Genomic DNA, 25,492 nt, shown 5'->3' on the forward strand with positions numbered 1-25,492 from the left:
CCCCGATTGGCCCTGCTCTGTGCGTGACAGGGGGTGGCGCCGCAACCTCCCCATCGACCCTGCCTTGAGTGTGATAGGGGGCGGTGCCCCAACCCCCCAATCAGCCCTACCCTGAGTGTGACTGAGGGTGGCATCGCAACCTCCCGATCTGCCCTGCTCTGTGCATGACAGGGGGTGGCGCCCCAACTCCCCAATCAGCCCTGCTCTGAGCCCCACCAGGGGCTGCACCTAGGGATTGGGCCTACCCTCTGCCACCCAGGAGCAGGCCTAAGCCAGCAGGTTGTTATCTCCCGAGGGGTCCCAGACTGCGAGAGGGCACAGGCCGGCTGAGGGACTCCCCCTTCCCCCCCGAGTGCACAAATTTTTGTGCACCGGGCCTCTAGTTTATATTTTATAAAAGGAAAAAATGCTGATTTTCTCATTGACTGGAGTGAATTGTTCTCCTGATGTCTTTATATCTTAAAATAACTTTAGGAGCCTGAGATTTTGAACAAAACGCATATAAATGAAATAACGTGTAACCTTCAAAACATAGGGATCCCAACTCCCCCAGCTTTTAATTAGAAAGCCGGCCAGGATGGGCATCTGAGCTTCACATGAGGATGAGTTGGCTCCCAGAAGCAGCTACAAGCCAAATATCTTCATTGGGTGCTTTGTTTATTATCAGCACAATATTTATTTTTAATATATATCTTTAATATATTTTTATTGACTTCAGAGAGGAAGGGAGAGGGAGAGAGAGCTAGAAACATCAATGCTGAGAGAGAATCATTGATCAGCTGCCTCCTGCACGCCCCCTACTGGGGATCAAGCCGGGAACCCGGTCGTGTGCCCTGACTGGGAATCAAACCATGACCTCCTGGTTCATAGGTCGACACTCAACCGCCGAGCAGAGCACACGGGCCGGGCTCAGCACAACATTTAAGTGGGAGATTTATTCTGAGGAACTCGCTCCCTGCCGTGGCGCTTCCAGGAGGCACTGCAGCCATGAGACGCACTCTCCATAAACGTGCTTAACTGGAAGGCTGGACGCATGGAACCGCGTCGCTGTGGGTTTGTGGAGGCTGTTAGACATTCTCCGCTGGGCTGGGCTGGGCTGGGCTGGGCCGGCTCAGGGAAGACGCAGGAGCCCCCATGCTCAGAGCAGGGACAGCCGCTCTTCATTGTTCAAAGGACCTCAGACTGTGGTCAGCACTGGCGTGTCTTGGGGCAAATTTTCTGTTTGAATTTTTAAATTTTGAGCAAATATCATTTTATATAAGTCATTCCAAATGTCCTCTGACTGCCCCTGACAGTCTTTGGATGGTAAATGCTGAGAGTTTCCATGACAACTCAGTCCTGCTCCAATGACCCCTGATCCCAAGTGTCTGGTTCAAGACACCCAGGAGCCCCCAGCCTCCCGTAGAGATGCCTCAGGGTTCCAGCCACCCCACCGCCGAGCCACACGACTTGGGGCAGGCTATTGCGCCTTCTTGTGACTCAATATCCTTACTTGGAAAAGGGCCCCTAATCCACGGGCTCATTGTAAGAATTAAACAACGTGTCTGGACACCGTACTGGGTGCAGAGCCTGGTGCAGGGCAAGCTCTGGGGTCGGCCCACCCCTGGGTCGAGCACGTGCTGGTCTGCACTTGGAGCGGCTGTCCCAGGAGCAGCGATCACCGTCACTCCTGGTGCAGGTTGCTTTTCCAGCTGTTAGGCAGTCCCAGCTGCTGGGTGTTTTATCCTCTCTGAGCCCCGCTTCTCAGGCAAAACGTAAATGTAAAGTATGAGCGTGCGGGAACCTGCTGCTTCCCTCCAGGTGGCTCTCCCGGCAGTATCTGTCACACTCGCCTCCTGTTGTCCTTCCCACCACAGGTGCGGTGCTGTGATTAGTCAGCCTTTCTCAATTGGATAGCACAAAACTGGTGGCTCTTTCTTTCTTCCTTTCTTACTTTCTATCCTCACCTGAGGATATGTTTTTATTGATTCTAGTGAGAGAGGAACAGAGAAGCATGAATGTGAGAGAGAAACATCGTTGCCTCTCATACACGCCCCAACCAGGGACCGAACCCACAACCAGAGTATGGGACCTGACTGGGACTCGAACCCGCCCCCTTTAGGGGTATGGATGACACACCAACCAACAGAGCCCCCTGGCCAGGACTGATTCTTATGTTTTGAAGTTCTTTTTCAAATTGTGGAAACATAACTTGGAGTGTTAGCATTTATTTTCTCAGTGACTTACGGATAACACTTTAACCCTTTCCATAGCTGTTGTACGTATTTTTCTCATCGCCTAACTTGGTGCCTGTGCCCCTAAAATAGGTTCTCCACACTTGGTCTTAGAAGATGTGGAAGCCGGCTGAGTGCTGAGCAGATGAAGGAGAGCTGGAAGCTGGAGTTAGGGGGACCACATGATGACTCCGCCCTGGGCAAACCCTCAAACACATTCCACTCTTCCACAGAAAACACCACGATCGTCTCCTTAAGCGGGGACTGGCTGAAACAGTGGCCAGCGAGCAGAAGCCTACCGGGCTGCCTCACCTGCCACCCGTGTGAGGCGTGTCCGTCTGACACGCAGCCTCACAGTCACTGCCCTGAGTTGGCCCGAGTCAGCTCCTGGCAGCGGTGAGGAGCATCTGGACAGATCTGAATATGAGACAATGAATCGTCTAACGAAGCCCAGCTGGGAGGAGTAGGCTTCCTGAGTTCTTGGACTGTCGACAATGGGTGGCGGATGGTTAGAACTCTGAAAGGGAAAAGTAACGCAGACTCTGAGGACTATTTGCCAGTTGGGTTTTGCACTGTCCGGTCCTCCTTCCGGACAAAGCCACGGCGTCGAGGGCTAAGGCAGAGGCGGTTAGGGGCGGTCAGGATGAATGTATGAGTGAATGAATGAATGAATGAATGAGATTACACCGGCAGCAATAAGGGGACTGGGGGTGACTGTTAGGGATCATTCTAATCATTCTGAGGAGACATGCAGCCTAATAGCAGTCAGTGCCAAGGGGGATCTCTGAGGTGCTTTTAAGAGAGGACGTCAGCCCTAGCTGGTGTGGTTCAGTGGATAGAGCGTCAGCCCATGGACTGGGTTCAATTCTGGTCATACGTTGGTTGCAGGCTCAATCCCCAACCCTGGTCAGGGCACGTGCGGGAGGCAACCAATCAATGTCTCTGTCTCTGTCTCTGTCTCTCTCTCTCTCTCTCTCTCTGTCTTTCTCCCCCTCTCTCCTTCCCTCCCTCTCTTCCACTCTAAAAATCAATGGAAAAAAATGTTCTCAAGTGAGAATTGACCAAAAATTCTCTCCATACGGCTGTATGGAGAGTTGAGGGGAAGGGAGGAGGAGCGTTGTCTAAGAAGAGAGCCAGCCGTGGCACGGGCAGCATTGGCTGAAGCCGAGGCCCTGTGCTATGCACCCTGCAACACAGTCTCATCGGTCCTTCCAGCAACACCTCCAGCTCTTACTGTGCTTGCCTCGCAGATGAGGGTGGGGAGGCACTGATGTTAAAACCTTGGGAGGAAGTGCAGGAGACAGACTCCAGGGGGCGACTGGAGCTGTGTTTGGAGTTGTGGAGGAGGAGATGCCTCTGGGAATTGCAGGCAGAGATGGCCTGAAGCTTGGAGAAGCCAGGATTAGAAATAGAGCTGTGGGGCTCAGGGATGCATAGGTCATGGTCCAAGTGGTGGGTCTGATAGAGCCCAGGGAGCTCTGAAGACCACGCAGGGGCCCTCACATGTGCCCCCTGAGCATGGGCCAGCGTGTGTGTTGTCTGTTTTCTGTGGCAGTCGGAAGTAGACCAATATGATCCACGCAGGAGTGTCTGCCGTGTCCGTTAAATGGGAGGTATGTGCAAAGGCAGGGCCTTGGGTTAGATTTCCTGCGCTCCCTGGACTTGGAGAGGGAAAAAAGCAGCATTTTCAGCAATTATGAATGTGGGCCAGAAACTGCAGTGGGGTTAGGGTATGTGTGACTTTGTCACCAACAGAAACCCCGGGTATTTTCATGACACATCACAGTGGTCGCAGACAGCCGGGACGTCACTGTGTCGTTACAGCAGGTGTGCGCCCTTGCCTCACGCATGAATAAAGACACATACGTGTGCTGGTTCTAAGCTGGTGCCCCTCCAGGCCCTCCGGTCGTGCCCATCCCGGAGATGCCGGCCGGAGCGGGGCACACCTCCTCTCAGCTGGCTGAGCCAACAGGCGCAGGGGGGGCGGTGGGGGAGAGAGGGGAAAGAGCCTGCCCCTCCCTGTCTGCTTCCTGTTTCTGGGAGCATCACCCCAGCAACGCTCCTCACCCTGGCAGCTGCAGCTGGTTCTGTTTCTAGAGTTTTCCGTGCACTCAGAAACCACCACTATCCTGCAGCCTGTCAGAGCTGTACCCCGCCCCCCCGCCCCCACCGCCAGGTACCACAACCCAGCCCTAGCCTAGGTGTTCCCGCACTTGCCACCTCTGTGTCTCCTGAGTCCCCTTTGCCTGCTCAGCCATCCAGCCCGTGTAGTGGGTCCCTGTATTAAATTACTTCTGTGGCCGGCCGGTGTGGCTCATGGTTGAGCCTCCACCTATGAACGAGGAGGTCACAGTTGGATTCCCAGTCATGGCACATGTCTGGGTTTGGGGCTCAATCCCCAGAAGGGGGCGTGCAGGAGGCAGCCAATCAATGATTCTCTCTCATCATTGATGTTTCTATCTCTCTCTCCCTCTCCCTTCCTCTCTCTGAAATCAATAAAAACATATAAATAAATAAATAACTTAGGTTAACATAGCCGGTGCACTATCTTTTTCCCTGACTGGTGTCTGATGGATACGGTATATCACGATTTAAAGATGTATCTTGATAATGTGTTTCAGGATGATCCATTTCCTTTGTAACCCTATGTACTTTGTTTTAAGCACTTAAAGATGTTATTCTGAGACTGGCCACAGGTCTTCCCAGCCTGCAGGGGCACCTGTCCTAAGACGGAACTGCAGTGCCCCCATTTGTTACAAGGCCCCCAGGAACACAAAACAAAAAGGTCATTGTTTTCCATTCATCCTTCCTTTCTTTTCAAATAAATGAACTTTGTGTAATTTCCTCCCCTTTAAAAATAGCACTTGCTCATTGAAAAAATATCGGAAAACAGAAAGGAAAATGGTTTTATCTGTAACTTTATTATGACGTAAAGACAACCATGGCTCTGTTTTGATGTATTTCCTTAGAATCCTGGCTGTTGTTATTTTTCATAGATCTTATTGAGGGCGGGTGGTCCATGTGTGCTCACGTACACTCTACATGGTCATAAGCATGTGTGTTCTATTACTACATACTTGCTATAAACACCGTCTTTATAGCCAGACAGGGTACCATAAAGTTGATATCCCAAGGCTGACTTGGCCATTTTCTTATGATGGATGTAAAATTTTAATAATAAATTATTTTTACATTGTGGTAAAATATGTATAACATTACACCTACCATTTAACCATTTCTAGGTGTACATTGAGTGGCATTAAGGACATTCACTTGTTCTGCAGCCATCACCACCATCCACCTCTAGAATTCTTTTATATCCTCAAATGGAAACTTTGTCCCCATTAAACCACAAGTCTCCATTCCCTCCTGCCCTCAGCCCCTGGCAGTCACCGTTCTACTTTCTGGCTCTATGAATTTGGTGAACATATGTTTTTACTAGTGTGTGTTGCTTTTCCAATAAAAGTTCATGGTAAAAATGACTTACACGTATATACTAAATGCAAGCAGTGTTTGTCTGATGCCTGCCTGTCTTCTTTCTTTTAAAAAAAAATTAACTTAGCCACTGCCAGCATCGAATGCCATCTTGCCAGCCCTGGCTGTTCTTATTTTCTGAAGCTCTCTGAAAATTCATGTAGGGTCCTGATGGCTAAAATCTTCCCATTTCTGTGGATTTCAAATGCAGATTGCTCATGGAAAGGAGAGAGTTTTTAAACAGAGACGTGCTCCGCTCTGGTCAAATTCTCTGAAGGGTTCTTTCCACACCGGCTTTCTAATCTGTCGTGTGGCCAGTTGCATGGGGAGCCTGTCTGAGCTCACACCATCTCACTTCTGTTTTCTGGGGAAAACTCCACGCTGTTTTTCTCTTCCTCCTTTTGTGGTTTTGCATAAACAAATGAGTACATTGGATTTTTGTTAATTACTTTTTAATTGTGGTTAAAAAAAAAAAAACACATACCATTAAATTCATCATCTATCCAGTTTTAAGTTGTGTAACTGTCACCACCCTCGTATCCATAGTTCTTTCCATCTTCCCAAGCTGAAACGCTGTGCCCATTACACACTAACTCCCCAGCCCCTGGCCACCGTCCTTCTACTTTCTGTCTGTGACTTTGGCGGTTTTAGGTATCTCGTGCCCATGGGATCATACAGTATCTGGCCTTTGGGTCTGGCTTCTCTCACTTTCCCTACTGTTTCCAAGGTTTCTCCCATGTTGTGGTGTGTGTGAGGATTTCCTGCCTTTTTTAAAGCCCAATAATATTCCTTTGTATGGATAGACCGCGTTGTTATTCAGTCATCTGTGGACGGACACTTGGGTTGCTTCCACTTATAAAAGACAAAATTGTTTTCTGTATTTAATATTAATTATTATACTTCTTACTGTGAATGAACATACTGATTAAACGGGTACTAGAGTCCCTTTTTAACATTTTGTTCGTTGTCTGATGCTGTGAAGCCCACCTGAAACCTGGAAATGCTTACTTGTGGCCACCAGGGGGCAGCAGTTGAAATGTGAACACCGTCCCCAAGATCTACCACTATGTTTCCCTCAGATTTCTCCTGTTTCTCTCTGCCCACACCCCTTTGCCTTCTTCCGGAGATAAAGATGCTAACAGGCAGAGTTCGTTCTACTATATTTTATTCTAAATGTAGGTCAAATATTTTAAATAATCGTAGAACATAAGAGCTCAAAGCTTTGAATAGTTTTTTTTGATACTCTCTTAGTTGTTTCACCCTGGGCAGAAAATTTCTTCCTTTTCAAAAAACTATGCCATAGGGGAGTCTCTTCACCCCAAAAAGGAAGTTCTTGAGCTTCTATTGCCCAATACCATTTTTGGAGACACAGCCATACCTCCTTATCTGGCTGGAGAAGTTCAAGTTCAGCCACCTAGATCATAACTCAACCAGGAAGTGACTGGGCCTGAAAGAAAGTAATTGTCACAAAGTTTGGGCCTCTTGTGCTAGAAAAGTAATCGGGTCACTCCTACTAGCACCTCGTGACTTAGAATTCCAGTTAGTATTTCGGGGTCGTGTGGGTTTAACGAGTTTCTCTAGCCGCCCCCCCCCCCCCCCCCCCACACACACACACACACACCCCAGGGTGCACAGGGCATGCTGTGGGTTCTGAGCTGCACAGAGGGAGGGTCAAATAGAGCCTGGAGGGCGGGGCAGGAAGGCTGATAGGGAGGGGCCGGTTGGTCTAGGACAAAAGTTAGCTCCCATGTCTCTTTGTAAATGATGACTGGATGCATTAGCTTTAGATTAAATGCTCCTCAAACTATTTTGTAAGAATGTGCATTCTTTTTTTTAATGTTTTTATTGATTTAGAAAGGGAGAGAGAGAGAGAGAGAGAGAGAGAGAGAGAGAGAGAGAGCCATCAATGCGATAGAGAAACATTGATTAGTTGCCTCCTGTACTCACCCCGACCGAAGATGGAATCCATTACCTGGGTATGTGCCCTGACCAGGAAAGGAACCAGCGACCTTTCTGTGCATAGGACGATGCTCCAACCTCCTGAGCCCACCGACCAGGGCAAAAATGTGCCCTCTATAGACCAACATCTTCTCTACCCTTACAATTAGCATGGTCCTTATTCAACACCAATTACAAATAATCACTCACTTAACCCTTATAAACTCTATGCACTTAGTGCTACTATTACTCACATGAGGAAGCTGAGGCAGAGAGGCGGGGTGTGCACCTGTCCAAGGCCAACAGCCAGGGTCAGGCAGAGGCCGTGCTGGCCCCAGACCCTAAGCTCAGGGTCCTTCCCTCGCTCCCTGAAGAAAACAAATGTATTCCAACATAACAATAATTCACTCTCCCTGACTTCCGTCCTATTCCTTCTCCAGGTCTCTCTGCTTGTTTATGTTTTATTGATCAAAATTAGATTCTATTCTAGCCCAGGGGTGGGCAAACTTTTTGACTCGAGGGCCGCAATGGGTTCTTAAACTGGACCGGAGGGCCGGAACAAAAGCATGGATGGAGTGTTTGTGTGAACTAATATAAATTCAAAGTAAACATCATTACATAAAAGGGTACGGTCTCTTTTTTTTTAGTCTTATTCATTTCAAACGGGCCGGATGCGGCCCGCAGGCCGTAGTTTGCCCCCGGCTGTTCTAGCCCATAGGCAAGAGCGTCTTGTTCTGAGACTTGTCACTGGTTTCCTCTCAGGTGCCGTGTGGGGCGACCGGCAGCAGGTTCTCTTTACAGGCAGTTTTGATGCTATTTAACTTCTACAAGCCTGTCCTGTCCTGTGTTATCTCAGTGCAAGCGCTCGCCCACAGCTGCAGTGTCCTGTTCTTCCCCTAATTGCAGGATATCCAACGGAAGGAGGTGGTAGGCCAGGCCCCTGTAACGGGATAGTAATGGGAGTTCTGCTGCTCAGACGGGACAGTGAATCAGCACTGTAACTCCTGAAAAGCAGATAAAATGTGCAACTACTTGCAGATGAGGGGCGTGTCTAACCCAAAAATCCAGCTCAAACTGAGAGGTCAGTGAAATACTTTGTAATGAATGATATAAACAAAAATCCACAGCATCCCCATATCCCACGATGATGGGGGGTTTTGTGTGTTTTTTTTAATAACAGCAAGAAGGTAAAATTCCATTCAAAGGAGCATTTAGGACTAAAGAAATAAGCAGGATCCCCTGAAAGTAACATAATATTGTCTATCAACTGTAACTGAAAAAGTAAAAAGATTGAAGGCATTTTCTTTCCTTAAAATAAAAAAAGAGAGAAGCAGGACCTCTATGAAGCAAACTAACAATAGACTGAAGGGCACGTCAAGTTAAAAAATGGAGACAGACCTACCTCATTTCTGAATGAGAAGGCCCACCGTGGAAGGGATGTGACTTCATCCCCAAATAGCTTACAAATACAATGTAACTCAAATAAAATCCCAGTTGAGGGGAGACGGTTGGTTCAGAGTTCACCAAGTAAACTCTAAAGTGACTCTGGAAGAATAAACAGTGAGACCAGCCAAGGAGGTTTTGGAAAAGAATAGTGAGGGCGGTTTTCAACCTTTCCTGTAGCCTGCAGATTCTCTGTTCAAACAAAAGCTTACCTCCCTGTTCAGATCCTGCTGGCCGGCAGGTCCTTTACTGCTTCCGGAATAAAGTTCAAGCTCCTTAACCCGAGGAGTACCTGTTTGTTTTTTAGAGAGCATTCTGATGAGATCTAAGGGTGTTCTGAAAAGCAATAAAATTCCCACACGCCCATCTCGTAAACACCGGTGCTCTTTGTTTCTCACGTTTCCTTCCAGTCTTTGTATACGTCGGTTTTCACATAATCACAGCCAGAACGTAGTTGTCGGAGGACGAAAACACCACAGGCGTGGCTTTGGGAGTCACAAGGGGGCAAAGCCAACATTCTGGGCTTGAAGGTAGGCAGCTGCCCGGGTGAGGGCAACGCTCCTCGAGCACCCCAAAAAGTGCTGATGAAAGCCATAAACCTAATCCAAGCTAATTAAGTGACGCCAGACAGCCTGCGGCTTCCCAGAACCTGTATGTAAACTGTAATCCCAGAGTCCCTTATTTTGCAGGAAATGTAATCTGTGCTTTAGAATAACCCCCAGACGTGCTGCAGGTTCAGTGAGGGCACATCTTCATGCCAGACTGGGCTCCCACCGTCACTGCCGTCCTGCCGGGAAGCGCAGGAAGCTGGAAGAGGTCCCGGGAGTGCCCAGAACTACAAGCTAAGCCGTGTCGGAGCGGGGATCCCACGTAGATTTCTCCCAAACCTGTGCTCTGGCGGTGTGAGGGCTTTGCGCCGTCAGCCCCGTTATCTGTGTGGACCCTGCAGGTGCCTCCAGTTATCAGTTCTCTGATCTTGTTGCTTACAGCCCACCTCTGCGATCACACGCTCAGCCATGACATGACCGTGTGGCCCCTGAGCTCAGCTTCCTTCCCACCCTGTGGCCCCTTCCTATCCCCGAGGGTAGGGTGCCCGCCTTCCTGCTCTGCCTGACCCCTGACTGCAGTAACTAGCGGGCTGGGAGTTCTTAGATGCACTTGGAGTTCTTCCGGAGTGAAAACTCGGGCCACTGAGATTAGATGATGTGTTGAAGTATTCCCACCTTGACCGCCATCTCTGTGCATGTTTAGCTATGGGTTTGCATGACTTACCTGTACAGGCTGGTAAGTCAACCTGCTTGTACAATGTGGGCACCTGGATAAAGGCACAAACCCCTCCAGACCAGGGGGCCCCAATGGGGACCCTTTTGCCTCCCAGGGGACCTTTGGCAGTGTCTGGAGAGACGTCGGGTTGTCAGGACGAGGGTGGAGAGTGCTGCTGGCACCGAGTGTGTGAGGACAGGCTGCTGTGGCTCAGAGCAGGCGTCACAGCAAAGAATTATTGGCCCGAGAAGTGAGCAGTGCGAGGTTAAGGAGCCCTGCTCTGTGTTTATATTAGAGTTCCCTATAAAGTCTAATCCCACATTTAGCAGGGATGCTCCGTGGCAGTGGGGATACGAGGACGGGCTCCAAGGCCATCTGAGTAGCTCAAGTCGGACCCCTGGTGAGGAGAAGCCCTTGGAAAGCTGTGGTGGGCTGGGGCCACCCCCTCCATGAATCGAAGGCAGTCCCAGCTGCCCCAGTGAGGTCGCGTAGAAGGGTGAGTTTAATGGACCTCTCTGCTGGTACTCGGAGATGACGTGGTCAGGAGTGGCTATTTGATCTCCAGTTATTCCAGAATTTCCACTCTCAGGCCAGACATGTCTCTTCAGCCTGCTGTTCTTCACTCGTCCTCAAACTTCCCTTGAAGGTCATCTAAAATCTTCATTTTTCAAAGGTGAGGCTTTTATATTCTCCTCTAACGTCTTCTGCAAAGGTATCGATTTGTTCATACAACTGTTCATGAAGAAGGTGAACAACCGAACGCTCGTAATCTGGCCTCCAATGATTGCCGGCTTTTCTCTGACCTGTATTTCAGGGACTAGACTGCAGGGGGGACCCCTCACACTGGGGTGTGGGCATGTGTTTTTAGTTCTGTGCTCAAGTGTGTGGCAGTTGGTTTTTTTTTTCCCCTTTAGGAAAATTCCTTTTCTTAGAAAGAGTGCTGTAGGGATGCTCTTGTCGGATTTGCACACCGTGGGAAGAAGGTTGCGCACTCCCGATGTCTTTGTCTGTCCCTGAGTCAGCTCCTCTTCAAGTCCAGCTGCTCAGCAAGAGTGCCTGGTTTTCTAAACCTCGGAGTTCATCATCAGGGCCTTTGGCTTTCCCTGTTTGCTATGGGTACCGCTGAAATTCAGATCACAAGGCCCTGTGTCCCCCACACTTCCTTTCCGTGAATGGCAGCTGTCAGTCACACCAGCGGACATGGGTGGTTTCTGGACTTTCCAGCCAGCCGGGCGAAGGTCTGTGTCGGAGAGCGGACTGTGGGGAGCCTGCTGTCTGTCCCGGAGCGCTGCCCTCACAGGCAGGCTGACGGGGGCCCCAGCCAAAGGAGTGGGTGTTGCTTTTGTTTTTTTATCATCATTTTCTATTCCATTTATTTATCTCTTCTCAGTGGGGTGCCCCGTTGGCTGGTGAATACAGTCCTCGAGAATAAAGCCGACTTTCCCAAGTCACTATCTATTTCGATCAAAATCATTTAGATGGGCTGTTCTGACAGAGCATATAGGTTGTTCTCTTTGGATGATAGTTCATTTGGGGGACTTTTCAGAGTGTTCCCATCTGACTGAGAAATACAGAATGGGTTTTAGTTGTTTTGTTCTCAGTAGTTTCAGAAAACCATCAGCTGGCACTCGCAGTGCACCATGTTCATGAGCAACTGACTGGTTGGCCTGAGAGATTGCATCGAAGGCGTTTGTGGCCATTTCCTTGGGGGATGTGTCTGTGATCACTCTGGCCAGGCTTTAAGGATGCCCAGTTCCGAGGGCTGGATTGGCAAACGGGTACATTTGTTCTCCAGGTTGCTATGGACTCATTCCTGGACCCTTTAGGAGATGAACTGAATTCCAGAGTAAAATATATCAGAAATTGTTCTCCATGTGGGTCAGATTTTACCCTGTGGCAGCCTTATTGGATTTACTGGAACTCCATGAAAGGGTTCTGCTCAGGTTCTGAAAACTGTTCCCCGGGCTGGGTCTGAGGCAGCCCTGTGACGGGTCCTTCCATTTCGGTTCCGCCTGCTGATCATCCTCCCCCAGCTCCGGGCCACAGTCCCTGCTACAGACAGCACCTCTTGTCGTCTGTCCTCTTCTGCCCCCTTTGGCTTTCTCATCTCCAGTTAGCTCAGAATCCTGGGAGTCCATCCACGCGCCCCACCCTGCTCCTGCCGCCCCCATAGTCACGGGTCTCTCTCGGGCCCTTCCCACCCCCACCTCACTGTTTCCTCTCTCCTTGGACTCCTACTTCTCAACCTCCAAGCAGGCTCCGCTGGGTCTTTCCCGTCCATCTTACAAACAGACGGACAAATGAACAAATCTCCACGCACCTCAAAACCCTCCCCAAAGCCGGCCTTCCTCTCGGGCTGCAATCCACCATGTCGTTGAAAATGTTTCTTTGTAGAATTGTAACAGCAGGACGCAATCGCCCAGGTTTTTCTGGCTGCAAACGCAACGCTTGCTCAGCCTGCTCTCTACACCTCACCTGCATTGTTTAGCTCCCTTGCTCACACCAGCCCCTGGGGACGTGGGCGAGTGCTGGCTGCCAGGAGACACCTCTGTTTTCTGTTTCTCTAACCACCCTGTCTGTCTTGGCTTGTTCCTGACATACCTCTTACTCAATCCATGTAGGCATCCAAGCCTCCTTCTCTTCCAGGCATGCTACCATGTTCATCGTCATCTTATACCAGTTCGTATTTCTGGGTAAAGTGCCCGGGGCACCTGCACCCCGCTTTCTGCCACTGGCTCGGATTCAGTCCAATTACAACTCCCACTCTTCACCTTCCTTAAAAAGTCCAAAGGGAGTTTCTTTTAAATCTAGATGAAGAAGAAGTGTGGTGAATTGCTGGGAGCTGAGTAGTCATTCCTAAAGACATGCCACTTTTATTTATTTTTATTTTTTTTATTGAGTTTTAGAGAGAGAGGAAGGGAGAGGGAGAGGAAGAGAGAGAGAGAGAGAGGGGGAGAGAGAGAGAGAAACATTGATGTGAGAGCCAAACATCAATCGGCTGCCTCCTGCACGCCCCCCACTAGGGATCGAGCCCGCATCCTGGGCATGTGCCCTGACCAAGATTCGAACCGGCAACCTTTCAGTGCACAGGATGACACTCAACCAACTGAGCCACACTGGCCAGAGCAAGGCGTGCCCCTTTTAAAAGAGAGCTTCCATTCCCAGTTGCTACAACAATATGAAATAGTTGAGATTGATGAGAGTTAATGACGACCTATCAGTCCTCACTTTATTAGGAGAATCATCCATCATCATGTATGGGGTGGTGAGAAGGTGCCCCCATACCCGAAGAGCCCCCTCATAGTCTGGGAGGAGGGGAGAGGGAGCATGGGTCATGGCAGGCCTAAGGATGAAGCGTGTGTGACATCCCAGCACAGGGGTGGGCTGTTAGCAGGAGCTGTTTAATGCTAGAAGCAAGCTCCCTGTGCATTTTAGCCTCTCTCACTCCCGGATGCTCTGTCCACTGGAGGCAGTCAGGATCCTGGCCAAGGATCAAGTTCACTGTGGGCCTGAGCTGGGCCAGCTGACCATGGTGTACAGCTTTCTTTGCAGACTGCAGGAAGGGGCAGGCTCCCCCACCCAACGCACCTACCAACCGCCCAGGTCATCCTGGGTGTGGCCATTGCTTTGCCAAAGTCCTTGGTCCAGGATAAGCCCAGGGAGGTGGCTGAGGACACTCCCAAGCCTGTCTGTTGACTGTTCCCAGTGAGGACCCCTGGCTGGCTGGGTGCGGGGAGGGACAATTCTGTGTCAGGTGGCGTCCTGGATGCTAAGTCCTGAGGGCCATGAGTGGAGACCTGGGTTAAAAGCCTGGCTTCATTCTTCCCACATGTGTCTGTGACAAGTTAGACAACTTCTGTGAGCCTCCCTGTATGTGTGAAGTGCTTTGTAAACTGGGGTGCAGTGTGGATCTGGGTGATCATTTCATGAACATCTTTATAATAAAGAGTGTTTTTGTGGGTTTTTTAAATATATTTTTATTGATTTCAGAGAGGAAGGGAGAGGGAAGAGAGAGATAGAAACATCAATGACGAGAAAGAATCATTGATTGGCTGCCTCCTGCACACCCCCAACTGGGGATCGAGCCCACAACCCAGGCATGTGCCCTTGACCAGAATGGAACCCAGGACCCTTCAGTCCACAGGCCGACGCTCTATCCACTGAGGCAAACTGGCTAGGGCAGTGGTCGGCAAACTGCGGCTCGGCAAACTGCGGCTCGCAAGCCACATGTGGCTCTCGAGCCGCAGTTTGCCGACCACGGGTTAGGGCAAAGAGTGTTTTTTCATACTAGTCAAAGGATCCACATAAAGTAATAATGTAACTGTCTGCAGAAGTAATAAAGTAATAATGTTACTGTCTGTGATATAGATAAGTTTATTCTGCTGTCATCAACATGGCTAGTGACTCATGGAAAACAGATGTCCCGGCTGTGATTTAGAAAAATGGTTTTGTGTCAGTTATCTGACTCATGGGGAGGCGGGGAGCCACTCTGCCCCGTCTGCCTTGCGCTCTGCTCTGCGGGAGGACCTCTGGGAGGGTTTGTCTCTGTAGCTCTAGCACTCAGAACCAAACCGCAGCAGGAGGCGAAGCTAGTGAACCTAGCAACAGACCAACACCATGGAGACCAGTCAATCCAGCCTGGGTGTGGCCCCAAATTGGTTAAATGTTCTGGCATTTGCTGGTTAGCTGGGAGTCTCATGTTCCCAGAACAAAATTAGACCATTCTATTTACCTTTTGTTCTTCTCTCAGGAAAGAAATAAAGTTTTATACATCAGAGAACTGCATTTTTTTTTTTTTTTTTTAGATTTGGGACCTTTAATTTTTGTTGAGAAGGCACAAGCATGGAGGCTTTTAGGGATGCTCGAGACAGCCAGAGTTTCCCCAAAACCTCAGGGGCCCCCTTAGCACAGCATCCCTGGGTTGAAATAGTGGCTGTGTGAACAGGTCATTAATGGCTTGGCAGCTTGGAAGGGGCCAGAATGCAGGGTCCACCTGTTGGAAGTGGCACACTGACCACAGGAGACAAAACTGAACCTGTGGCAGCGACCTCAAAGCTCTTTATGAAGAGACCCCAGGCCCAAGCTGGCGCGGTCCAGCTGGGTGGTCACCTCCTTGCTGAACACCCCTCCCCGCCATGCTGCTCACACCACACCGGGTTCTTCCGCTGACCTTCTGAGGATGGAAACCCGGGGCTGCTTGTCTGGTTTCTTCTCACCTGATACTCTCAGGGGGTTTTAGTTTTGTTTTCTTCAAGGTAAAGTGTTCATATTATTCTGCCAAGCCGCCTCCAGAGCTGTGAGAACGGGGATGAAAATGTGGTGCCCCTCCCTGTTTCTCACGCAACACAATGCCAATTTGCACAGCCACGCCCCTCCCTTTGGCTTCCTAGTGGATTTCCCCAAAAAACCAAATTTGTGGGTTCCACCAGTCCCTCATTAATCATCCTCACAAGTGGCCTTGCTATCAGTTAAAAATAAAAAGGAGAAAGGCCTGCCCAAGAAGGGGGTCCTTTTCATTAGAGAACTATTTATAGCAAAATTAACACAGAAGGCAACTAGGCCCTCTCCACTTTATTCTTGGGGCCGGGGTCTAAATAATAAACCCAAGGAGCCTGCGTTCAGCACTCTACCCATAATTTAGACTGACGTAGGTCCTATGGTTTGAGACTCAGCCACGGCACAGGAATGGCTGGGCTAAAACACGTCAGAATGTAGCAGCTTCCTGACTAGAACAGCGACTTTCAACTCGTGTGCCACAAGAATTTTACTGGGGGGGGGGGGGCTCAGCATCCCATAGCAAGGGTCAGAGCCAGAAACTGGGCCAGATGGCTTCATTCCAGAGCCCCTTAGCCCCTTCCCTATTTAATCAAGGGTTTACCTATTTTCCCTTAGGTTGTCGAATAAAAAAATGACAACAGCCGACACAACAATAGCTGTCCGGTGTGAATGAATCAGTATTGTACCTATTTTTTTTTTATCAGATCGGCAAAAAAAATGTATTTTTTTGTAGTGCCGAAGAATTTTAGTGATTAGTTTATGTGTGCCATGAGATGAAAAAGGTAGAAAATCGCTGGTCTAGAAGCAGGTTAGAATAGCAGTTTTCCCTAATATGCTACACTCAATGGAATAAGACATCTCTTGTGCACCTACCATTATGATTGTATTGCTGGTAGTTTGTTCCTGGAACTGAAATTAGTCGGCTAGTTTCTGCAGCTTCTGTGGGGGCTCTGGGTTTGTTTTCCTCCCTGGGCTGCCCAGTCTGTCCTGGTCATGCTATTTGAGCCCAGGATTGCCAGCTTCCTTCCTGCTGTGGAGGAGGGCCTGAGCGCCTTGGGTGGGGACTTCCTGGGAGCAGAGGGAAGAGAGCGGGCTTAGAGGCGGCAAGGGAGGTGATGGCTTGCATGCTCACTGGCCTAGCTCAGTGGTCGGCAAACTGCGGCTTGCGAGCCACATGCGGCTCTTTGCTCTCTTGAGTGTGGCCACAAAGTTTCAATCGCACTGAGGCCCGCACGTGGTATTTTATGGAAGAGCCACACTCAAGGGGCCGCAGTTTGCCGACCACTGGCCTAGCTGGTCTGCATGTGTGTGTCTCCCGTCCTCCATACACTGCGGACACCACCATCATGGGCATGTTTCAGATGAGATTGGAGACGCAGGGGCCAGGTAACTTGCTCAGCATCCATGGTAAGGGTCAGAGCCAGAAACTGGGCTAGATGGCTTCATTCCAGAGACACTTAGCCCCATCCCTCCGTGGCCCGCTGAGGTTGGGGGGCATGCAGCAGTTTTCCTCAGGGACAGACGGGCAGGTAGACGGGGCCTGCTCCATGGGCCCTGCTCTGGGACGGTGGCATAGGGTCTGGGGTGGCACGTAGCTCTAACCTTTGCCTGTCTCGGTGGGAATATTCACACCAAAGTCTCCAAACATTAATGGTTGGCTATCATTCTCATCTGCAAAGTTGTTACTCTACTAAAATTCAAATTGCTTTTCGTGATAAATTCCCTAAGTCCTATAGTTGTTCATGTAGAGCCGTTCAGAATTATTTTCTCCAATTCATTTGATTTCATAGAACCAAGAATTGTAATCCATGAACATATTTAAAAGTGTTGGAGCAAGAAAATCAGGTAATAAAAGGCATTTCAATCTCTTTAAAATTCATTTTTATGGGCCCAAGGATGCTACCCATCAAAGCTTGGCGCTGTTCACCTTAAGCAAGGTTGAAACCTGCGGAATTTCTCCCCCAGCGGCCACTCTGGGCCTTTCCTCCGCCTCTTTTCTGTCGCCCCTACCCCTCCTAGGTTAGGCCCTCCTGCCCTGCCTTCCCGAGCCCCTCCCCCAGAAGCCAAGCCACGTGCGCAGGGGCGCCCTGTACACAGTGGGAAGGTGAGTGGGAAGGTCATGCTCCAACATGTTACCCAGGATTAGGTGGGGTAGGGAGTGGGAAATTGGGGGGTTGTAACATTTAAATGTGAATTTGTGGTCTCAATAATTCGAGAGCGGCCTTTTCAGAGAATTAGGCCAAGCGACTCTGCAGGAAGTTCCCGTTTGGAGGAGGGGAGGTGGTTTTTCTGAGATCGGCTTTCAGACACGTGTCCCCGGGACAGGGGCTGGCAGGGGCACCCCAGGCGCCGCAGGCTCCGGGCTTGGCCAGAACAGGCAGACATTCTGTTAAATGTGAGGATGTCCCGTTGGCTCCTGCCCGAGCCTGGCGAGGACTCGCGTTGCCTTGTCTGCAGGACTTTTAAAGAAGGAGCAGCGCGCGTTCTGCGACGGGAAGGGGCGCGTGCTGGGAGGTCGTGTTCCAGACCCAGCACCGGGACGACTCCTCCCCGCGCCCTCCCCGCTGGGCTCCCTCCCGCTGGGCTCCTGCCCCGCAGGCCCTCCCGGCCAGACCCTAGACCGCACGGCCCCGGCTCTGAGCCACCGGATCCGCGCCCCCGGCTTGCTGATAGGGAGGCGGGCGAGGGCGCACCGGCCCGGCATGTTTGCTCTCACCCCCGCGGGCCGCGCACTTTTGTTGTCCGGGAAGCCGGCCCCTTTCGGGGTGACGCGTTAACGGGGGTCCCCGGCCGACAGGTGCTGCTGGGCTCGGGCTGAGTTGCCAGGTCCGTAGAAGCTTACTTTGGCCGGAGTTTGGAGGACGTCCCGGGGCACTAGCCCGCGGGAGCCGGCGGCGCGGACTGCGGGGACTGGAGTGGGGGTACGGAGGCAGCTCGCCCCGCCCCCCGCAGGCCCCGCCCCCCAAGGCCCCAAGCAGAACCCTGCCCCGCGCGGTCCCTCTCCCCACAGCTTCCGTTTCCCACCGCCTCTCAACTCGCCCTCCCCGCGCCTGTGGGCGGGGCCGGCTGGGGTCCTTTTTGCCCCGGCCCCCCCCACTCCGCCCCCACCCCCCACCCCCCACCCCGCCTTCCGGTGGAGGCCGCGGTGATTGATAACCGCGCAGCTGGGACGCGGGGCGGGGCGCGCACAAAGGACGGGGCGGGCCGGTTGAGCGGTGGAGGTGGGGCGCCGATGGGGGGCGGGACCGTCGGGGGCGGGGCGCGCGGGGAGAGCCGCTCCTCTGCCCGGGGGCCCCCACCCGGGCCAGGGCCACCTGCGTCACGCCCATGCGGCCGCGCCCGAGCCGAGCCGGGAAGCGGGGAGGGCGCCTCCGCCCCGGGAAGGGCGAGTCCGGTGCCGTCGCGGGGCTGTCCGTGGGCTGGAACCGCCGCGCTCGGGATGCAGCTGAGCTGAGAGCCTGCGCCCGCGGACCGAGAGCCCGCGTTCCGAGTCTTTCCCGGCGGTGTGGGGAGCGGGACTTGCAGCCGGCAGGATGACCAACCCGGCGGCCACGCAGAACAAGGAAATAGACTGTCTGAGCCCCGAGGCTCAGAGGCTGGTAAGAGGAAAACATTGGGAAACTTTCGCGTCCGACTGCGAACGTTTGGTCCTTGTTGGCGCTCTAAGGCCCAGGGCAGCGGGCACCTTTGGCTGCGCTGGGGTGGGGTGGGCTCCGCCTGGCCGGGGTCCCCTGAAATGAACGTCCCCACGCGAGGATGTGCGGGTGGGAGCGGCCCTGCTCTCGGTACAGTGTGTTCAGTTCCTCCTGTGAGGAGAGCAGGTTTCGTTGGACGGCGCCCCTCCCCAGGACGAACGAACGGACCTTGGGACCGGTTCTGCCAGCTGTGTGGCTGGGCGGAGGTCTGAGGCCCGCGCTTTAGAGGTTCCCTCCCAGCTGGTCGTTCGGTATTTTACAAAATACAGCGCACGGAGCCAGTGCCCAGAGCGGGGTCCCTTGCCCTGAGGCTGGCGCCCTCTGTCGCTGGGCGGTTCTGAGCACTTACCCTGCCCTGGACCTTCGACCCGAGCTGGACTTCTCCACCTCCCCCAGGACCCCAGTCCCCAAATAGACTTTGGCTGGTCGCCTGGGGGTCTGGACAGGACCCTGCAGGATTTCACAGTTAATCTGGCTTAACTCCCATGGCTGTGGGGTATTTGGGTTAAAATTGGGCCGGGGTGAGGTGGGGAAGGTTCTTCATTACCCACTGTCCTGAGGCTTGTGGTTGGTCATGAATATCTAAAGGTAGGAGGATGCACTTTGGAAAAGAAACATGTTAAAATGTTTAAAGTTTATACTACAGAGAACTTGAGCCCAAAACAATCACTCCTTCACCAGGTAGGAATTAATCACCTGGTGTTTGTGCGGAATTCAGAATGAGAAGACTGCCCTTACCTTGAAGGAGTTTCCCAGTAGGTAGACACCAGAGAAAGGTACAGAAACAGACTGCTGAGTGCACAGTTGGGAGTTAACTTCCTTGCTGAGGACGGTCAGGTGGGTTTGTAGCGTCCATTTTACTGTGCTGCTTCTGGGACCTCACGTAAAGCTCCCGCCCTGGGCCAGACCTTTGCCCCTGGTTCCTACCCCTTCACCCAGTCGGTTTCTAGGCCTGGGAACCTGCAGAGGGGCCCTGGAATCCCTGTCAGGGAAGGGCCCTCGGAGAAGGAAGGGCGGAATGCTGCCAGAGGCCGACGTTCCGAGGAGCCATCTAGGCAAGCCTTAGATGGCCAGGACGGGCGATGCTAATCCTGGGCGAGATTCTGGCTCAGAGGAAGGAACTCTGGGCGGGGACTTTTTGAAGAAGAAAAGAGTAAACGTGGAGAACGAGGATGTGAGGAAGGGAGGGACCTGTCCATCAGAGGAATGAGTAGAAATAGCAAAAGTCTCCTTAACCCTTCACGTAACCCTGGATTGGGTCTGGCTGAGACGCCTGCTTCATAGAAATAGTGAGAGGGGAGTCTGGCCCGGACCCTGGGTGAGAAGGTGCTCCATCCGCACTGGCCCACCAGCCCCTCCTCCAGCGATTTTCAGTCCCTGTGCCGCAAGACGTTTTGAAACATGCAATACCTGACCCTTTAGTCAAGGGCACCGACCTGCTTTCCCTTAGATTGTCAAATTTAAAAGTGACAACAGTCCACACAACAATAGCCATCCAGTGTGAATGAATCAAAAGCATACTTACTTTTTATGTCAGATTGGCAGGAAATATGTATTTTGGTGAGCTGCAGAATTTTAGTAACTAATATGTGCCATGAGATGGAAAAGGTTGAAAATCGCTGCCATACCAATTCCAGGATCCAGTAAGTTCTGAAAACCAAAAGTTGTTGCTTTTTTGGGTAAGTTTGTGGCAGAATTCATTTGGCCGTGAGACCTGCCCTGGCTGGTGGGCGACTCTTCAGTCTTTACCTCTGCGTGTGAACACGTCCATACATTCCTCTGCAGCCCCGTTAACGGGCTTGGTTAAAGGCTGTAACTCGGGATTGTGGCAGAATATATGGTGGCCGCATCTTAGGGCCTTTCTAGTTGAAGCCTGAGGCATACCTGGTCCCGGGATTTCCAATAAGCACTTGTGAACCTGTGGGAGGGTTGTTTTCAGTAAATAATAGCAAACACTCTTGGAGAGTGGAGGTGGGGAGCCTTAGAAGCGAGTCACCCCGCAGCCACCCTGGGCGAGGCAGTGTTCCGGCTGGAGGCCTCTGGGCATTTCATACGCTGCCGGTTGTGTTCTCCATTAAGTGACCCTGTTGTCTGGGAACTGGGGTCTGCAGTGGGGAAGGAGGGCTGGGGGCCACCCCAGTGTCAGAGGAGAGCCAGGGTTGGCAGGAGGAAGCGGAATTGCCAAGCTCCACCTCACCTGGCAAAGGAAACGGCAGGATGAGGGCAGGAGCCCAGCTCCGTCATGGTAGTCGGTGCCAGCGCGGGAGGGGCAGTGTGGAAACCATGCACTTCTCCCACTTTTGTAACTTCCCGTGTTTGAGATGGGTTGTGTCACCTCTGGTGGCTTTCCACATCCTGACTAGCATGAACTGACAAACATCAGTCCTGTCCGGAGAGAGTCTGTCTGGGTAGAGCGTGGGCACAGTCTGCCAAGCCCCATCCCACCAGGCACCTGTGCCAAGGTTCCTACCTGAGTGGGAGTGTTGACGAATGCAGGGACGAAGGCGGTGCTCTGGGGGCTGGTCCTGCCGTAGCTCAGCTGGAGATTTTGAGTCCTGAGATCCTAGGGTTTGTTTCAGATGGGTCACTTCCTCAAGCAGTTAAATTATAGAAATACTAAGTTAGGTCTTTTCTCACAAATTAAGAGTGTCCCACTAGGGCAAAGATGGAGACTAAATTTCCCTTTTTCTTTAAGCGTTAGTTTCTGGGCAGCCAGAAATAATGTCACAGAGCGGAAGCCTCAGTAAAAAAAATTTTTAAACCCTGCAGTCTAAACTGCCACTTTTGCTGAGCACAGGAAATCAGGTTATTTATAGTTGCAACACTGTTTTCTCTCGAAGTTGATTGGACTATTTACCTATTAGAGCGAGGTCCTTATCTCGTTTTTACAGGTCTGTGAGGTTGCCGTTGGTATGATGTGTTTGCTCCTCAAAAGGCAATGTTCGAGAGGAATGCCTTATCCCTGAAAATCGGGCTGTGTGAGTCAGAGAGGAAGCGTGTATGACTAGTTAGCTCACATGCCAGTTTCCAAAATCTCCGTTCGTGTTTACGAACGTTAATCCTGGTGGCCCGGGCCGGTAGATGTGAATTACTAACCTGTGAGGGAATACACCTGGTATATCCTGCTGTAAGTTGGTCGTGGGGTAGGCAGGAGAGAGTTTTTATGGCCTCACTGTTTTAACTCTAGAGTTCGATTTTTTGAATAAAGAAACTTATTTTTAAGGAATGGATTTACTAGGACTTTCATTATTCAAACTATCTAGAGAAACTTAAGTAAATTAACTTCTTTCTCCTAAGTTAAACAAAGGATTACTTTGACTACATCCAAGATTTAATCATTCAGAATTGCCAGGCATATGATCGCAGACCACCACTGAAGTCCCCACCCCGCAGCCCAACTCCAAAACAAACAGGAACCCCACCACACAGGTGTGTACTCAGGTGTGTATTCCGAGACTCACTCATTCATGGGGCCAGGAGGGAGGGCCGCGTTTCAGTGGTTTCCTCCTTAAGGCTATATAACTTAGCTTTAAAGCAGTTTTGCCTTGAATCTGAAGAACAACTACTTTGTAATAAGAGACATAATTTACCTTAAATGACAGTAGTGAGGATTCACTTTAAATTTTAACCCAAATCTTTCACTTAAATGTTTGTGTGGTAGAGCTTATGAAAGCAGCATCTTTTTTCTTGCCTGCGGTACCTGGGTGTGTAGCCTTCCTGTCTCTGCTGCCCTTAACCCTGAGCTGAGCTGAGCTCACCCTGCTGAGTCTGCAGCTGTGGTACTAGTCACAGTAGGTAGCATTTCCCAACACCCCCCCCCCCCCCCCGGGTCTGTCTTGCCAAGTGTTTCCTGTGGCACCTTCCCAGTCCTGGCCACCACCTCATGAGGCTCGGTGATCTCCACTTGCAGATAAAGAGGAAACTGAAAGGTCAGGGGACTTTCCCAAGTGCACACAGCTAGCAGGCAGGGGGCCCTGTGACGGAGCTGGTGCTGATAGCTGTCACCACTGTGTACAAGCCTCAGGCAGGGTCTCAGGCTGGAGGCTGCCACTGGCTTCTCTGCAGCTCCAGGCCTCACACGCAGCATCGGGGCCCAAGGGCTTCTTTTTCCTGAGACGGACGGCCCTTCAGATCCCAGCCCTTGCTCCTGAGTGCATATCGAGACCTCTTCATTGTATCAAATGCTTCATTTCTATTTCTGGGAGTTTTCAAAACTTTTCAAAACAAAGGAACACTGGATGGACTGAAGTTTTCTAAATAAGGAAGAGAATACTAGAAACGTGAGTGCGGCAGACATTTCTCCTTTTCCCAGTTTGTGTGCTGGACTAACTTTGTCACTATCAGTCACTGTGTCAGCCCTCACGGGAACCCTGGGAGCTGAGGCTTTTCCCGTGTGGCTGCTCCCTAACCCCACGCCACCCAGATAGGCCCCTGGAGGGTGGAAATGATGGCTTCTCATTCTTCCCTGGCTGGTTCCGGGACTGCCATTGGACGCAGGGAAGGCTGTCAGTAGTTGTGTCCGGCCTCATAGAGGAAAGCGCGGTGCTGTGAGAGTCCGCCTTATTCTGCGAGGGAATATGCTGGGTGACACCTTGAAGGGGTGGGGTCTGCAGGGAAGACCCTGCGTGGAGCAGGGAACGGGAAGGGAGCGGAGCCAGATGCCTGGGCTGCAGGGAGCCTGTCACCTGGAGAGCCGCACAGGTGGCTGCTTTCACCTGTCAGCCGCATGCATGGTGATGGGTGCCCATCATGCTCTTGTCGGTAGTTCCAGCAGCTCTTGTTGAGACTGTTGAAGGAAATGTAAACACTCACTCTTCTCAGAAAAAAACTCCCATGTATTCACAGCAAGAGGGGGAAGTGATTTTCATCGAGGGTGATGTGCAGCGTCCCTACCCACCCTCAGGGCCGTGCTGGATGCTCGAGTCATTGCACTCGATAAAGTAACATGAATAATTTCGTTCCTGGTTAATAGAAGTTTGTTATTTCGGTATGTAGGGTACTTTTAAGAAGTTTGTTATTCTGAAACTTTTAAGAAGTTTATTCTGAGATTCCCAGCGGCACCGTGGGGAGAGGTTGACAGTGCTTGACCCCTGGTGTGGAGATGACCTTTCAGAGGCGACGGGAGTACCTCGAGGTGCCCAGCCCTGAAATGGGGGCTGATGGGCAGAAGGGACGTAGTTTGTCCGAGCTCATGTCATTGGTCAGTGGTAGAGCCAAGACTGGTGGCTCGGTCTTGAGACACCCTCTGGACAGCCTCCCTTTGGAAACGCCGGGCGAGGCCGAGAGGATTCAGTCTGGACAAAGGTGGCACCCATTGCTTCTTGGGCTGTTCCTCCCAGTCCCCCAGGAGCAGAGGATGGGGTGCCAGCTCCTCGGGGCCCAGGCCCAGTCACGATCAACTTATCGAGATAAGGGCTTCTTTGAAGGCTGCTGTTTTGTCACAGAATTCCATGATAATTTTAAGGTGTGCTCCATAACTTACCTGAGTTGCTTTTGATGGAAACATAGTGTTAAACTTTAACAAGTTAAACTTTAGTCTTTAACTTTGTGTCCTTCAATTTTTCAAGTGAAAATGATAAAGTGTGTCGTGTTTATTTTGTGGCTTACGCACTGGCCCCCAGACCTGTGCCCTGAACCTGTGGCCAGGCTGTTTGAACAAGTGTGGCCGAGCACCAGAGTTCTGGCCTCTGTTCCATTCCACTTTTAAAGCTGTGGTTCGCGGCCCCGTCAGACCCCATGCCTCTTTTTTATTACACATTTTTTAACGTCTTCATTATGAACCTGAAATGAAATTCATTGATGGTAACATCTACCAGCATGCATAATACCATGCTAATAGAATGTTTCACTGTAACATTAAAAAGAAAGTAAGGTGCAACACTGGAATGTGAATTTCAATGCCTAAATGCTGGTGCAGCCTTCAGATACATCGTAGCTGCAGAATGCAGACTGATACAGACATGCTGTCCTCACACCCTAACAGCTGCCGGTGATTTGACCTCCCAAAATTATGACTAACTCTTAGGACAGTTCTGAACAAAATCAAGTATAATCTTCCCTTGCTTTCCTGCTGATTGCATTCCTGGGACAGTCAATGCACATTAAAACTGTGCAGAACACATTTCGAGTTTATGTGTAAGTTGCAATCAGTTTGTCGATCTGAAAGTGATCAGGTGGTTCTTCTGTCTG

At 51.1% G+C, this 25,492-nt stretch overlaps 1 protein-coding gene and 1 long non-coding RNA gene across 30 annotated transcripts in view; one reads left to right on the forward strand and one right to left on the reverse strand.

Moving 5' to 3' along the window:
* LRRFIP1 (LRR binding FLII interacting protein 1) overlaps nt 1–25,492 on the forward strand; it is a 115,173-nt gene that overhangs the window by 23,515 nt on the left and 66,166 nt on the right. The window contains exon 1 of one of the 28 annotated variants that reach the window (XM_070422507.1): nt 18,933–19,207. The exons of 25 other annotated variants lie outside the window; for them this stretch is intronic. In XM_070422507.1, the coding sequence (XP_070278608.1) occupies nt 19,142–19,207 (66 nt within the window). In that variant the 5' untranslated portion in view covers nt 18,933–19,141. Of the gene's footprint in view, nt 1–18,932; nt 19,208–25,492 lie in introns of those variants that run through there. 2 more of the 28 variants (XM_070422481.1, XM_070422501.1) reach the window with 2 other exon arrangements.
* LOC139015142 (uncharacterized) lies at nt 722–22,126 on the reverse strand. Of its 2 annotated transcripts, XR_011472414.1 has the most exons (4): nt 21,774–22,126; nt 21,501–21,688; nt 20,829–21,221; nt 722–1,969 (listed from the first exon to the last, which is right to left on the reverse strand). It is a non-coding gene; the product is annotated as an uncharacterized lncRNA (long non-coding RNA). The 2 variants fall into 2 exon arrangements; XR_011472412.1 differs by lacking the exon at nt 21,501–21,688.

This window comes from Myotis yumanensis, unplaced genomic scaffold (genome assembly GCF_028538775.1).
Source record: "Myotis yumanensis isolate MYYU_CA2020_CCGP unplaced genomic scaffold, mMyoYum1.0.hap1 SCAF_8, whole genome shotgun sequence".
Classification (NCBI taxonomy): domain Eukaryota; kingdom Metazoa; phylum Chordata; class Mammalia; order Chiroptera; family Vespertilionidae; genus Myotis; species Myotis yumanensis.